Below are 14,888 nucleotides of genomic sequence, written 5' to 3' on the forward strand. Positions count from 1 at the left end.
CCATAGTCAAAGGTTCCTTTCAAGTATCTCACAATTCTGAGTGCAGCTTCCATGTGGTCAGCTTGTGGTTGGTGCATAAACTGACTCACAACTCCAACAGCATACACAATATCAGGTCGAGTATGGGAAAGATATATGAGTTTTCCTACCAAACGTTGATATTTTCCTCGATCCGCCAATTCAGCTCCTTTCACAATCTGTAGCCCATGATTGACAGCCATAGGTGTCTCAGCTGGCTTGCAATCTAGCATCCCTGTTTCTGCAAGAAAGTCAAGAGTATACTTCTTCTGATTGATAAAAATCCCTTTCTTTGATCTAAGTACTTCGATCCCGAGAAAGTACTTTAGTTTCCCAAGGTCCTTCATTTCGAACTCCTCGAAGAGATTTGCTTTCAACTTTTGGATTTCTTCTAAGTCATCCCCTGTTATGATCATGTCATCAACATAAATGACTAAGCAAGAAATAAGATCACCTCGTTTCTTCAGGAATAAGGTGTGGTCTGAATTGCTTTGTTGGTACCCGAACTTCTTCATAGCTGTGGTGAATCTTCCAAACCAAGCTCTGGGAGACTGTTTGAGCCCATATAAAGTCTTTTTCAATCTGCATACCTCCCCTTCCTCGAACTCATCTGAAACACCTTGGGGTGCTTCCATGTATACCTCACGTTCTTCTTCAAGCTCACCATGAAGGAAGGCATTTGTAACATCAAACTGATGAAGATCCCAATCCTTGTTTGCAGCAATGGAGAGGAGCACCCTGACAGTGTTCATTTTTGCCACAGGCGAGAAAGTCTCTGCATAGTCAATCCCATATGTTTGAGTGTAGCCTTTTGCAACCAGCCGAGCTTTGTATCGCTCAATAGATCCATCTGGTTTTCGTTTGATTGTGAAAACCCATCTATATCCCACAGTTTTCTTTCCTTTCGGCAACCGACACTTCTCCCATGTGTGATTTCGGTTCAGGGCCCCTATCTCCTTTTTCATAGCATCTCTCCAATGCTCAATCTTCAGGGCTTGCTCTGCTGTTTGTGGAATCTCCTCATCATATAAGGCCGCTTCATAGGCTGTGGCATTTTTGGACAAGTTTCCCTTGGCGATATTCCCAACTGAGTATCGGGAATTCCGCACAATTCTCTCTGGGGTATACCGTTTAGGAGGTACGCCCCGAGTACTCTTGGGTGGTAGCACATATCTCCCAGTATCACCATCCACCGTATTCTCCTCCTGTTCTTCTTCAACAACTTGAGACATATGATTAGTCAAATCGGAAACCATATTTGTAGGTTCAGAAGTTCCTACCTCAGATATCAGCGGCGGAGAAGATATAGGGGGCGACAGCGGACTAGATTGTTCAGAAGTGGATGAAGCATGCTCGGTGGCAAGGTTAACTTTTTCTGTTGGATATGCTTCCGTGCCTGGCATTGGTAACCAACTTAACAAGTCGATCTCACTCTCACTCTCCCCCTGATTGTTAAGGTGGTTATTGTAAAAATACTCGATTTCGAGAAAATTACAGTTCATGGTGGTTATGATTTGACGGGTTTGGGGATTGTAACATCTATACCCTTTTTGATTAACCCCATATCCTACAAACACACACTTAATGGCACAAGGAGAGAGTTTTGTTCGTGCATGTTTGGGAACATGAACGAATACAGAACAGCCAAAGACCCGAGGTTGAAGAGTAAAGGCGAGGGGTATAGTGGCAAGAGTAGATAGTTTTTGCAGTGGGGTTTTAAGTTTAAGGGTTCTAGTAGGGAGACGGTTTACAAGGTAAACAGAGGTTGCAACGGCTTCGGGCCAAAAAGAGGTGGGTACACGAGACTCAATCATCATAGCACGAGTCATTTCAAGTAAATTTGTTGGCAAAAAATTTTCATGGAATTATTGACAAACTCCCCCCCATTATCAGTTCTAAGGGTTTGAATATTTTTCTGAAATTGAGTTTGGACCATGGTATAGAAATGAGTGAATTTTTCAAAAACTTCAGATTTGTGTTTCAAAAAATATACCCATGTCATCCTAGTGCAATCATCAATTAAGAGAAGAAAATATTGAAAACCTTGTCCCCCCACAACCGGTGATGGACCCCAAACATTAGAATGCACTAGAGAAAAATAGAGTTCACTTGTGTATTATTTGGTTTAAAAGATTGTCTATGGCTTTTAGCCAAAACACAAGTTTCACAAGATAGAGTCTCATTTTGCACTAATTTAGGGAATAAAAGCTTAAGATAACCCGTGGAAGGATGCCCTAATCGACGATGCCAAAGCCAGGCTTCCCGGTCTGCAGTTCCGTGAGCCAGCATCACCTTGCCTTGTTGAGCTATCTCATCCACATAATACAATCCATTCTTCTCAGTGCCACGCCCAATAATCTCCCCCGTCCTGATATCCTGAAGAAGACAGAAGTGGGGATGCATTAGCATGGTACAATTGAGTTCTTTTGTAACATGATTGATTGATAACAGTTTATGAGATAGAGACGGAACATATAGACAATTGGACAGCCGTAATGTTGGAGAAATCTCTATAGTTCCGGCCCCTTCTACTTGAGTTAGATCACCACTAGCAGTTTGAACATGTGTTCTAACAGATTTTGATGATTCAAGTATATCAGATTTATCAAAAGTCATTGTATCTGTGGCACCACAATCGAAAATCCAACCTCTATCACTATTTGTTTGGTCACTTAAGACTTGACATGCAATAGGGGTTGTTTTGGAATTTAAACATAATTTAGGGTCAAATTTGGGATTATGCAGATTTTGGGGTCGGTTTTGAATAAAATGGGGTTCTTTTTGCAGATTAGCAGAACTTAAAGGACTAGAGGGAATAAAATGGGGTTCCTTATGTAAATATGTAGAATTCGAAGGGTTTAGTGGATATCCACCAAACCCTACACTTGATTTCGGCTGCTGATCCTCCCCCTTTTCGATCATATGCGCCGCCTCCCCCTTTTCGGCTGCTCCTCTCCTTTTCTCGTCAGTTCGCCGAAGGCCACTGACCGCCACCGCCGATCCAGCCATTTCTTGACCCTCCATTCCAATCGTCGTTCTCCCTTTCGCCGTCTTGTGGTTGTCTTCCCACCAGTCGGGATATCCGACGAGTTGGAAGCACATTTCTTTGGTGTGCTTCTGCATTCCACAATGGCTACCGTGGAGCTTGGATTTGTCCATCTTTTTCCGTGATGAAGGGTTGTCGGAGCGAGTTTGAGGTGGAGCTTTGGCGGTGGTGTGTTGTTGGTGATTCTCTGGTCGAGAGAAGGTGGGTCGAGCGGCGGCGAGGCCTGTCCCGATTCCTCCCGATGATGTGCCATCGGAGTCGGCGGAGTTGGTTGCCGGTTGCAAGATCTGCAGCCGGGCGGCCTCCCTTCTTACCTTTGAGAACGCCGACTCGGCTGAGGGAGCGGGGGTCTCTTTGAGGATGTCTCGTCGGATTCCGTCATATTTGGGGTCCAATCCAGAAAGGAATTGGTATAATCGCCGGTTTCCGATCAATTTCCGGTACTTGTTAATCCCCTCTTCACAGCAGCCAAGGGGGTTGGGCTCCCTTCGGTCGATGGTAAGCCAAATGGCCTGGAGCTCGTTCCAGTAGTCTTCTAGCATGAGTTGCCCTTGACTCACCTTGTTAGCTTTCACTTCCAGATCGTATATCTGAAACGGGTCCATCCCACTCCCGTAGGTGATGGCCAGACTATCCCAAACGGCCTTAGCTGTTTGGTGTTGAGCGAAGTTAATCACCAATCTCGTTTCCATGTTCTGTATTAGCCAAGAAAAAACGGACAGATCCGTTTCTTCCCATCTATAGTACTCCGGGTCCGTTGTCTGCGGCGGGGGAGGTTGCCCTGTAATGTGACTTGATTTTTCTCCTGCTTCCGATGGCGACTTTCATGAGACGTGCCCATAGGGGATAGTTATTTCCATCGAGTTTGATCCCCAGTGTAACATTGTCTGAATTTCTCACCAGATTTGCGATCTGTAGAGTTAATTCATTTGTGTTTGGATTTGAACTGGTGGTTTCTATTTCTTTTGACATTTTGTATGATATTTTTCAGGAGGTGGAAAGGAAAAAAAATAAGGCAGAGGCTGCCGTGATTGGTTCAAAGGGTTTGAGAAAGGTATGGAACAGTGATGATATTTTTTCTGAGTTCCTGCTCTGATGCCATGTTGAAATATGATATCAACATATTGTAAGATAATTTGAGAGATTGTAAAGATTGTTCTTGTATATCTGAGTTGTGTTTTGATCATTACAAGCACTCCCTTTTATAGGGATGAAAAGGAAATGTACAAGGAAAGTAACATCAAAGGAAACAAATAAATTAGGGATCCTTGATAGAGGATTTAATCCCTAAAATATTCTAACGTAATCTTTCCTTTCTAACAGAGAACATTGCACAGGATTCTCAGCAGGAACATTATATATAATGACCCTTTGATAGGGGAAACATGGGTTTTTTATTGAATTTCGATACTGGGTTTTGATGAAACGTTTGCTGCCAATTAGAGAGCGCCATGATTTTGAAACGCACCTAAATCTCAAGAGTGAAAAGACGGACAGGTAATTTGATTTTTTTTACGATCTTCTTCATTGACAAAGCTTCGGTATATGTTTCGAGGGTTATAGGTTTTTGTATTTGTAGAGGGGAGGGTTTTGGTTTTTGTATCTACAACAAACGGTTTATATGTGCTAGAACTCCTTTAACATTTATTAGAACTCCTCTTCAATTAAAACTCTAAATATTCGAACTTATCATGATGTTAAATTTCTAATCAACCATTAAACGAGACTTATGTATGCTAGAAGCCTAGAACCCCTCATCAATTAACCGTTCAATTCAATCTCTTGATTTTATTAATTATTAAATAATAATAATAAATCTATATATATATATATATATATATATATATATATATATAGGGAGAAGATCCATGGAGAATGCTAAATATTTTGAGAATAGAGAATGCGTTCGAATAAGTCTGTAATTTCGATGAATAAATCAATATATCGTATGAATAAGATTTTTGGCCATGGTTCGAATCCTGATAGGGGCGAGATTTTCACTATTTTTACCATATTTACTGAATACATCTGTTCACATTTATGCTGATCTATTCGTAAAATTTATAAACTTATTCGTTATTTTTCATTCTCTCGAAAAATATAATTCTCTATAGATCCCTACCCTATATATATATATATATATATATATATATATATATATATATAAGCAAAATAAATCTTATCCTATGTGGCGTCTTATAATCGCTTTATTCTAATTTTTCTCAATTCTCATTCATTCTTACTTTTTCTTCTTAATTTTTAATCAATTTCCATATCTAATTTATTTTTAATCATATATTTAATGCACAATGACTATGCCAAAACTCCACTTGATCTTAAACTCTAAGTACAAATTATGTTTTAAACTCTAAATAAGTTAGGATATTTATGATTTATTTTGTTGTGTTTTTTCGTTAATTTTTAGTACTAATCTAGAACTCCACTTGATCTTAAACTCTAAACAAATTATGATTTTAAACTCTAAATAAATTAGGATATTTATGATTTATTTTGTTTTGTTTTTTCGTTAATTTTTAGTACTAATAATCCATTTATTGAGTAATATATACACGCTTTCCTTTTGCAGCTAATTTGTTTTAGCTACTCACATAGATTGCTAATTGATTATAAAATAATTAATTATTAACTCCAAAAAAAGGCAGAAAAGCAAAAAAATAAAATAAAAAAATAGTTTACTAAGAAATAAAAAGTAAGATGGAGGAATTAGTCATCTCGGTATATTTCTCATTTCCCCTTAATGAATGAATGTTATGACTTATGAGAAACATAATCGGTTTCAATCCATATTATATAAATATCAATTTGTGTAACATTTTTTCGATTAAAGTTGGGTTGTGCAAGTCTGTGCCTTGATGTTTGATTCCCTTTTGGAATGCTTTGTGATAAGAAAATAATGTGACAAATTATATTCTGGCTCTTTGTACTGCGATTTTTAATGTTTTCCTTTCATAATCATTTGGTGTAGGACGATTTTCCTCGCGATGAATATGAGTGAAATGAATCCGTCGGTGCCGAATAAGCCCAGCAGACATGAGCAAAACGATTATCACAACATCCAGCTTAACAAGATATGAGCAGAAGTGGTAAGCATTTTGTGCTTATCGGTGCAACAAGATAAATTGGGAAAGGAAGCATTGGAAATGATTGTGATTGATGAATGGGTAAGTCTTAGCACAATTTTATTGAATAAATAGTTTTGTAAAATTATTAATTTTTTTTTTTAAATTTGTTACAACCAAAGAAATGAAAAAACTCACTCACACTCTAGCTCCTAGGGTGACTCGAACCCCCGACCTATTGGTTGGAGGGGAAGCGTCTTACCAACAGACTGCGCTTCATCGTCGAAAAAAAAAAAAAAAGTAAAATTATTAATTTTTAATTTTTAATTTATATAATATAATAAATATATATATTTTTTTTATATAGGACAACAAAATCCAAGCATCCGTCTCAGTAGGGTCCAAGAAAAAGTTTCATGAGTTTCTTAAAGAGGGATAAATAACAGTTATTAAAAATTTTTAAGTACTGAAAAACAAGCCTAACTTCCAGCATGCAAAAATCAATCATTAGTGAAAAATCGATTTTAGCCTTAGAACCAATGTTTCTGAATCAATTGAATGCCCAAATATTACTGAAAATGGATTTGATTTCATCCATTTTAGAAATATCCACTCACATGATCCCAAATTGGTATTGTGTATAAGTATAATATATTATAGAAAAAAAAATATTTTATTCTATAATTTCCTAATATTATTCATGAATTTGGATTTAAATTACATTTATTTGCAGATATTCGTGTGGAGGTAAAAATCGAAAATATTAGCATAGATTGTGTAGAAATGAAGCATGACAAAGCTAAGAAGTGTGACATAACATTGACTGATGCAAAATAATATTTTAAATTCTTCATTGAATAATGATTAATATTTTTCATTTTATTTTTAATTATGATATTAATTATATACTCCCTCCGTCCACGAAAAAGAGTCCTGATTCCCCTCTTTTTTTTGTCCATGAAAAAGACTCCTGTTTCACTATTTTGACCAATTTACCCTTATGTTGCATCACAATTCACTTTAATTGCCATTGTTGGGCCCACCACAAATCTAATTTAAACTCCTTTAATTAAAAAGTCATACCTAATTAAACACTCTTAATTAACCTCTAAAAATGTGTCAAATTAAAACCAACCCCCCCAATATTAATGTAGCCTGAACGAAAATTAAATCATCCCACCCCCCAATATTGTATTCTGCCACTTATGTTAAAAATCCATTCACCTTCAAACCCTAAGTTCATCAGCGCCACATCATTTCTCTCCCTGAAAACCCTTATTTTTGTTCTCGCCGATTTGTTGTTTCCTCGCCGATTTCTCCTTCGGCGTCAGTCGATTTGTTGTTTCCTCGCCGATTTCCCCTTCGGCCTCCAATTTCTCGTCGCCCCACCCCTGATTTATGGATCAAGAACAAATTCTCACTTCTCTCTGTTCAGCCGGTGATTCTACCGAAGAATCACCGGATCTGTTACCATCTCCGATGGATCTCGGAACCACCGGTGATTCTACCGAAGAATCACCCGATTTGTTGTTCCCCCCTTTGGTTTTCGGTGATACGGCGCCAATGACAGAGTCTTCTCCGACGTTTTCAGACGTTTTGACGGCGACCCACTTTGAAGCTTTGTCCTTTCCGTCTTGGGCTTTGGAGCCGGACACTGTGGTGCCGGAAACGGTCTTAATCGTGCCTCTCATTCTGTTTTTGTTGTTCCTAACTGCCGGCACCACCGTAGTGAATGGGAATATCCCAAACTTACCATCAAAAATCATTTTACCTTCATTGTCATATTGTGGCCTTGAAACAACACAAATGAACATGATTTTCTCAATAAATCTCTTAGATTTGCATGCTCTATAAGGCTCTATCTCATCTGGCAGCAGGTAGTATCTATCCGATGTTTTGGTTAAATAAAACCATTTTTCATCTATGTGTATTGTGTTATACATAGGCTGAAATTTGATTCTTCCATTTGCACTAATTGCACTTAATTGACTAAGGCTCCAAGTGAGCCTACTTAATCTATTTTGCTGTGTTAGAAGAGGTTTAATTGCATTGGTATGTGCTCTAATCTTTTTCTCCTTTATCCAAACACCAACCAAGCTTTTACTAACTTCAAGCTTGTTTGCCATTTTCCTTATAGTTGATCTTTCTAGAACGGATAGTTGCTTTACTTTTTCCACGTCGATTACCTTTTTATCGCTATGTGTTGATCCCTTCTTCATTGAAACGAGTTGTACAGGTCTTCCCATCATTTTTTGTGCGCGTGCTGCTGTCCACAGTCGCCAAACCGTCCTCACATCGATGTTGAACATAGCTGCTGCCTCTTTCTTCGCGTCGTACCGAAGCTTGAAGTCCTTGCTGTTTTGGAGAAGCCATTGTGCAACGTTGTTTCTCTCAATTTCTGTCAAGGTGGCCTTTTTTCGTTTGTCTGCCATTGTGTCTATTTAGTTTAGGTTTCAGCTTTTGTGAATTGTTGGAGCAGCTCTTGTATTTATAGATTTAGTGGAGGAAAATTGCTGACGCTAATTTGGCTTCAATTTGTGAAGTTAATCTGAAATTTTACAGGGAAATGAAGTTAATGGCATTGGAATCTGTGCAGTTTTGTTCAGCCCATTTTTATTTCGTTCCATTTGCTGTTCATTTGTTGATTTCAGTAAACAAATTAAAAAGTTAAATTAACAACTGTAATCAATTTAAAATGATTTAATTTATGTAATTAATTCAAGTTTTTAATTAAAGTTAAATTATTGCCATCAAAAGTTAATTAAGGATTAAAGAACTTTAAAAGTCATATTAGCACTACCCCTATAAATTTACTTCTCTCTCCTCTTACACCTACTTTAACAACTTTCTTAAAACCCGTGCCGAACCCCAAATGGGACTATTTTTGGTGGACGGAGGGAGTATGTAACAGTGTGTTCGCTAATATTTTCACCACGCCGCAAGTATACGGGTAGTTGTAATATATGGAAGCAAGGTCGTATCCCACAAGGATTAGTAGTTCAATCTAGTGATTATCCTAATTCATTTTACTAGACTATTTAGACTAAACAATTGAGTGATTGGTTTGATTATCTAACTAAATACTTAACAAGTGCAAAGACAAATAAAAATCAAATAAGCAAAGTGGATTAATAAGATGTTTAAGGCGATTTAGGGACTAGACATCGATGATTAAGGAAAGGACTTCAATTATAACTCAATACTAATCTTGACGATCCTAATTATCTAGAGTGATCTCTCAACTAGTTCTAGCCCCCTCCCGGACGACTAGAACGGTAGATTACGGGTCATAGTTGCCGTCCCCGGTCAACTTCTAACCTATAACTCCCAAAAGCACACAAAGATCGACATACTCTCACCCAACTCTCAACCTCCCGGTAAATCGAATTGATATGTTTCAAACACCTTATCTATTGCAATTATCCTCTCCCGATTCAAATTGCAAATTAGAAATGCATAGAATGTGGCCAACAAACCATACAAGAATTAAAGCAAGGGTTTGAAAAGATAAAGTGCAAAGGAACAAACAAGGTTTATATTGAGCACAAATAATCAATCCATTACAATAATCATCTATCCTAATCCCCAAATCAAAGAGAAATTTAGCCTATCATGTTCAACAACAACCTACCCACTAAAAAGGGAAACATAAATGAAAGAGAGGGAAAGAATAAACAAATCCTATTGAGAAGCTTGCTTCAATCCTCTCTCCTCTTCAATGCCTTCTTCAAATGGATAGGAAGGAGTATTAATGGGGGTTAGGGCTTGGATATGGAGGTAGGAATGAGTATTGAATGATGGAGAAGATGAATGGTGTGACGAAAGGGGGGGAAATGGGGTTTAAGGGCTGAAAAACCCAACTGGGGCCCACTTGGGGGAGGCTCCGCTCTTTTCCCGCGGTCCTGGCCCGCGCCCGCGGTTGGTGACCGCGGGTGAGCCCTGTAGCTGGAGATGATGCCCGCGGTCCCGCCCCGCGGCCGCGGGTGGTGACCGCGGGCGAGTGCCTTCCCACGGACGCGCGACCGCGACCGCGGCCGCGGCCTCCTGTGCGCGGCTGCCTTTGTCGGCCCCGTTCTCCCTCGTCCGAGCTCTGATTCGGGCGCCGTTCACGCTCATGGATTCCTCTCGAGACGTACTTCGATCCTATGCTCTCTCAATTCTCCAATCAACTCCTGATTTGCCCTGAAAATACTCAAAAACTATACCAAGCAATCAAATCTTCATAAAAACTCAAAATTGGGATACAAACACATATATGCAATCAAATCATGGGGAAAAATGACAACAATTCGTGCGATATTAAGGTATGAAATCCATGTTTGTCACAGTGGCTCACGAGTAATTTTTGTATTGTGATAATCATATGCCGATGAACTCAAAATGTTTATGGAAAGTAGATCAAGCGAGGATAAAGAACTAGTAATGATAGCTTTACAATTTGCTATCTTATCAAAATCCAGAGTTCATATGTTATTAATCATTTGCAATATTCATTTATTAATATTCAACTAAATTAACTTTACAAAGATTTTCTCATAATTTAAATTTTATCTTAGGTGTAACCAAAGTTTCCACAATGAAGCACACAACCATATTTTTTATAAGCCTTGATATTCAAGAAGTTAAAGATTTTATATTAAGGTTTGTATAAATATATATTTACAAATACATTTGGATATAAGATTTGTTCATGTATCATCCTTAATATGCACCACACATACTTTCTCTTTCTCATAATTTGTTACATCAAGTGTTGATCACCGGTTTTTCACATATTCTTCATATTTTGTTTATTTTTATTTTTTGATCAGGACATATTCTTCATATTTAAAATAATTTCAAGCCCGGTCTTAGTGAAGATTCAAATAATAATAGCATAGCTGATATTTGCAACGTTAGTCGAGAAGTAAAAAGTAAAGAATGATTGAAACCTGCTTTAGTGAAAACAATTAAGGAGATAAAAACTCTGAGGTAATTTTAATTTTGCTATACACATTTTAAAATATTTTCAAAATTAGAAAATAATTATCTTCCAATTTGTAGAGTGGAAACTATGGAAATGACAACTATGAGGTTTGGAAATCGCGCCTATACCGTTAAAGATGTTACAGACAACATTGTCATTATGACAAAGTTTTCTTCAATCTCCAATGTTGATAAAAGAAAGGATTTACCTAAGTTCAAACAACATTTACAAAGAAGATGGACAAGTGAACCTCAATGAACATGTATTCTCGGTTGAATATCCTAATACGATCAAATGTTTAGAATTGTCGAGTCATGAAATTAAATTGAGAAAGGGATGAATAATCATGCTTCTCAGAAATATTGATCCATCTAATGAGCTTTGCAATGACACTAGGTTGATAGTAACTAAACTTGGGAAACGCGTAATTGAGGGCAAACTCATTTCAGGAAAAAATGCGGGCAAGAAGTTTTCTATAGCTAGAATGATTATGAGTCCATCAAATTTCACTAAATTTTTAATTCGATTTCAGAGAAGGCAATTCCCTGTAAGTGTTTGTTTTGATATGAAAATAAATAAAATACAAGGACAATCTCTTTAAATGTAGGATTACACCTACCAGAACTTATTTTTAGTCATGGAAAACTCTAGGTGGCAATCTCAAGAGTCACTAGAAAAAATGATCTAAAGATTTTAGTATGTGATGAGAGTGGTCATACGCAACATGCAACAACTATCGTGGTGTATGATGAAATTTTCGATAGATTATGAGGTAATTGCATATTTAATAATTTATTCAAACTTTTAAAGTTTAAGTCATTAATGATAATATTTAATTTATTTTTTTCTTATTTTTTCAATTAATGGTTCCAGCTACAGACATCTAATATAGATACATTTCAAATAATTGTTCCAACTTCTCTTTTAATATTTTGTGGATCGAAACCCTGCTTAGATATAAATTTCATAAGACATTTAAATTAACTGTAAAACAATTTCATTAAATTCTCAATTTTAGTGAAAATAAATTTCTTAAACATAAAATGCATTAAATAATTTTATAAATTTATATTTTAATAGATCCCCGTCGAATTTCGACGGGCTACTTACTAGTAAAATAATTATAACAAAATAAACCATATCCTACGTGGCATCGTATAATCACTCAATTCTAATTTTACAGCATGTTCGAATCTTTATGTTTGTTAAACATAAAATTAATTTATGAAATTCACATCTAAAACATCACTATAAATTAGTATATACGAATTCTATACGTATTTTATAATTTTAATTTTCAGTTTCTATTTTTATAAACTTCAAATGAATAAACGTAGGATAGCAAAATTCAATAGATCTAAAAATTAGTATTAAATAATTATACAAACTTATAGATAAATCAAATACTATTAAATAATCATATAAACCTATAAATAAATTTTACATGATGAATTCAAAAAATGTGAACCTAAGATCTACGTTGTATGCATGGTTCGTTTAATCACCTGTTTTCAAGTACCAAAGCAAAGAGAACGAAAGAAGTTTTCTCCATATTTCACGTCATATCATCAAATACAATGCAAAGCTCTATTTATAAGGTTACAACAAGGGTATTTAAGTCTTTTCCTCCATATTTCTTTCTCCATTCTTCATTTCCTTGAGCACCTTTGATTTCCCGAGTGTACCTTCTCCAAGTCCCGCTAGGTATACTCTATCCCTTTCTCTTTTTTTTTTTCAATTTCGTTTTGCTTTGATTTGGTAAATTTCTGTTGACTGTAATTTCTCGAGTAAACGTCGAAGCAATGTCTTCTCATGGGGTGCCTGAATCCATTATGACTATGAGTGATTTAGAGAAAATAGAGCGAAAAATAAAAGGGCCTATTGCATTTGCGGGTCTCAGATTTCATTTACTCCTTTCGTCCACTAATTCAATGCCTACTTGCATTTTTGGTCCGTATCTCTGATTGTTTCTTTGTTAGGATAATGTTTGACATTCAATAGCAAGACAACAGCTTGGACGCGGATGGATAAAAGTTCTTGTTTAACAGAACGAGTAGTGATGGCGTGATCGTCGCCATGCTTTAGAATTCGATCTAAGGTTTGAAGCAGAGTATCAAAAGCTTCATAAGCCATATATCTCGATTGTGCAGAAACAATTTGTCAAAACCTGTGAGTTGTGTGATCCAATCACCATTTCTTTGAATATCTTTTTCATTTCTCTGACCAGGTTTGCCAGCTTGATTAATTCTAAAATTCACTCATCGTATAGAACTAACCAATTACTTTATAGCAAGAGCTATTCATCATCGGTTGAAACATACAGCCAATTATTCAATTAAATTGAATTATTTTATCAATCATATATTATCATTCAAATCAAACACCTCTTTACAATGTTTCACAATCACAAGGGATGGGGAGTAAAATAGCAGCCTTGCCTTAGTGGGCTAAAGCCCAATAAAAACCATAAAAGAAAAGGCCCAAGTCTAAGAATGAGAAAAGTGAGCCCAACCCTATCATTTCTCTCTTAATCTCTCTCTCTTCTTACGCAGAGAGCCTATCTGCCCTTATGGCAATGTGAATTGAAGTATTCTTGTAGTGTTCGTTAGCTTTGTTTTATTTTATATATTCTGCTTGTCTGCCTAAGATTAACTTCCCACACTCTCTTAAGAAGTTGAAATTCGAGATGAACGACGAGTTGGCGTTGGATGACATGTTGGGAAAGATAAGTACATTGCCTCTTATTGAGAACCATCTCTCTCTCCCTCTCTCTCTCTCTCTCTCTCTCTCTTTGTAGGGAGGTGATAAGAGGTGAGAGGGAAGAAGATTGAAGAAAAATAAGCAAACACACAAAAATAAGAGAGATAATAGTGGTAGAACCTAGCTAGCTATCACATATAACTTCGAAGTTGGGGCCTGCCAAGCTCTCACTGCTTCGTTCTTACTCCGAAGCTGAACTTGAACATGAAATGGAAGATCTTCCCCTTGTAATTCCACTTGTTCCTCTACGATCTCCTTTGAGCACATCACAGCAAATTCGCCACAATAGTTCATCCATATCTTTTGCAGCGTCGGTAAGTCTCCAATTTGAGTCGGGATCTCCTTCAACTCTTCCATATTAACAAGACGAAGCTTCTCAAGGCGTGGAAAGATGGAGTTCGATTCCGTAGTCCAATGCTCCAAACTAGGACACGAATCCAATTCCAAGTATTTGAGGGAAGGGAATTGGCCTTCAACCATTTCCCACTTGCCTGTTCCAAAGCACCCGTACCACAACTTGAACTTCTCGAGAAGGGGCAATGCACCTATCTTTTCCAACATTTTTTCCCATTCCAAGCCACGACTCATCCCAAGAGTCAACTTCTTGAGGCTTTGGGGGAATGTGAGCGCATACGGAGCAGCTATAAAATCATCCCTACAATATACGTGGAGGGATTCCAATTTACACAGACGTTTGATATTGTTTAGACAATAATAATCATCATGCTCGATTCCCCCGCTCCCAAAATACTTTATCCCCAATTTTTTTATATTGGGAATCTGCTATTGTCTCAAGCACCAGTAGATTCTCCATGACAACAACATCATCACTCGAAGGTTCTGGAAGATAAAAACTTCCTTTAGTCATTTCAATATGCCTAAGTTGTGGCATTCTCCAAATCTCAGCAGGTGCAGTGAACTCCTTCCAACAAGAAACAATCAATATGTGCAGATTCCAGAAGCGAGTAAACAAGGTAAAGATCGAGGACATGCTACCAACTTCAACAGCAAGGTGGCG

The 14,888-nt window shown here is 37.2% G+C and overlaps 1 protein-coding gene across 1 annotated transcript; it reads right to left on the minus strand.

Moving 5' to 3' along the window:
- Positions 1-7,547: 7,547 nt before the first annotated feature.
- On the minus strand, positions 7,548-8,576 carry LOC131018097 (uncharacterized). Its single transcript, XM_057946820.1, has one exon. The coding sequence runs from the start codon at positions 8,574-8,576 to the stop codon at positions 7,548-7,550; it is 1,029 nt and encodes a 342-aa protein (XP_057802803.1).
- Positions 8,577-14,888: the final 6,312 nt, after the last annotated feature.

The sequence above is a fragment of the Salvia miltiorrhiza genome, chromosome 3 (genome assembly GCF_028751815.1).
Source record: "Salvia miltiorrhiza cultivar Shanhuang (shh) chromosome 3, IMPLAD_Smil_shh, whole genome shotgun sequence".
NCBI classification, from domain to species: Eukaryota; Viridiplantae; Streptophyta; class Magnoliopsida; order Lamiales; family Lamiaceae; genus Salvia; species Salvia miltiorrhiza.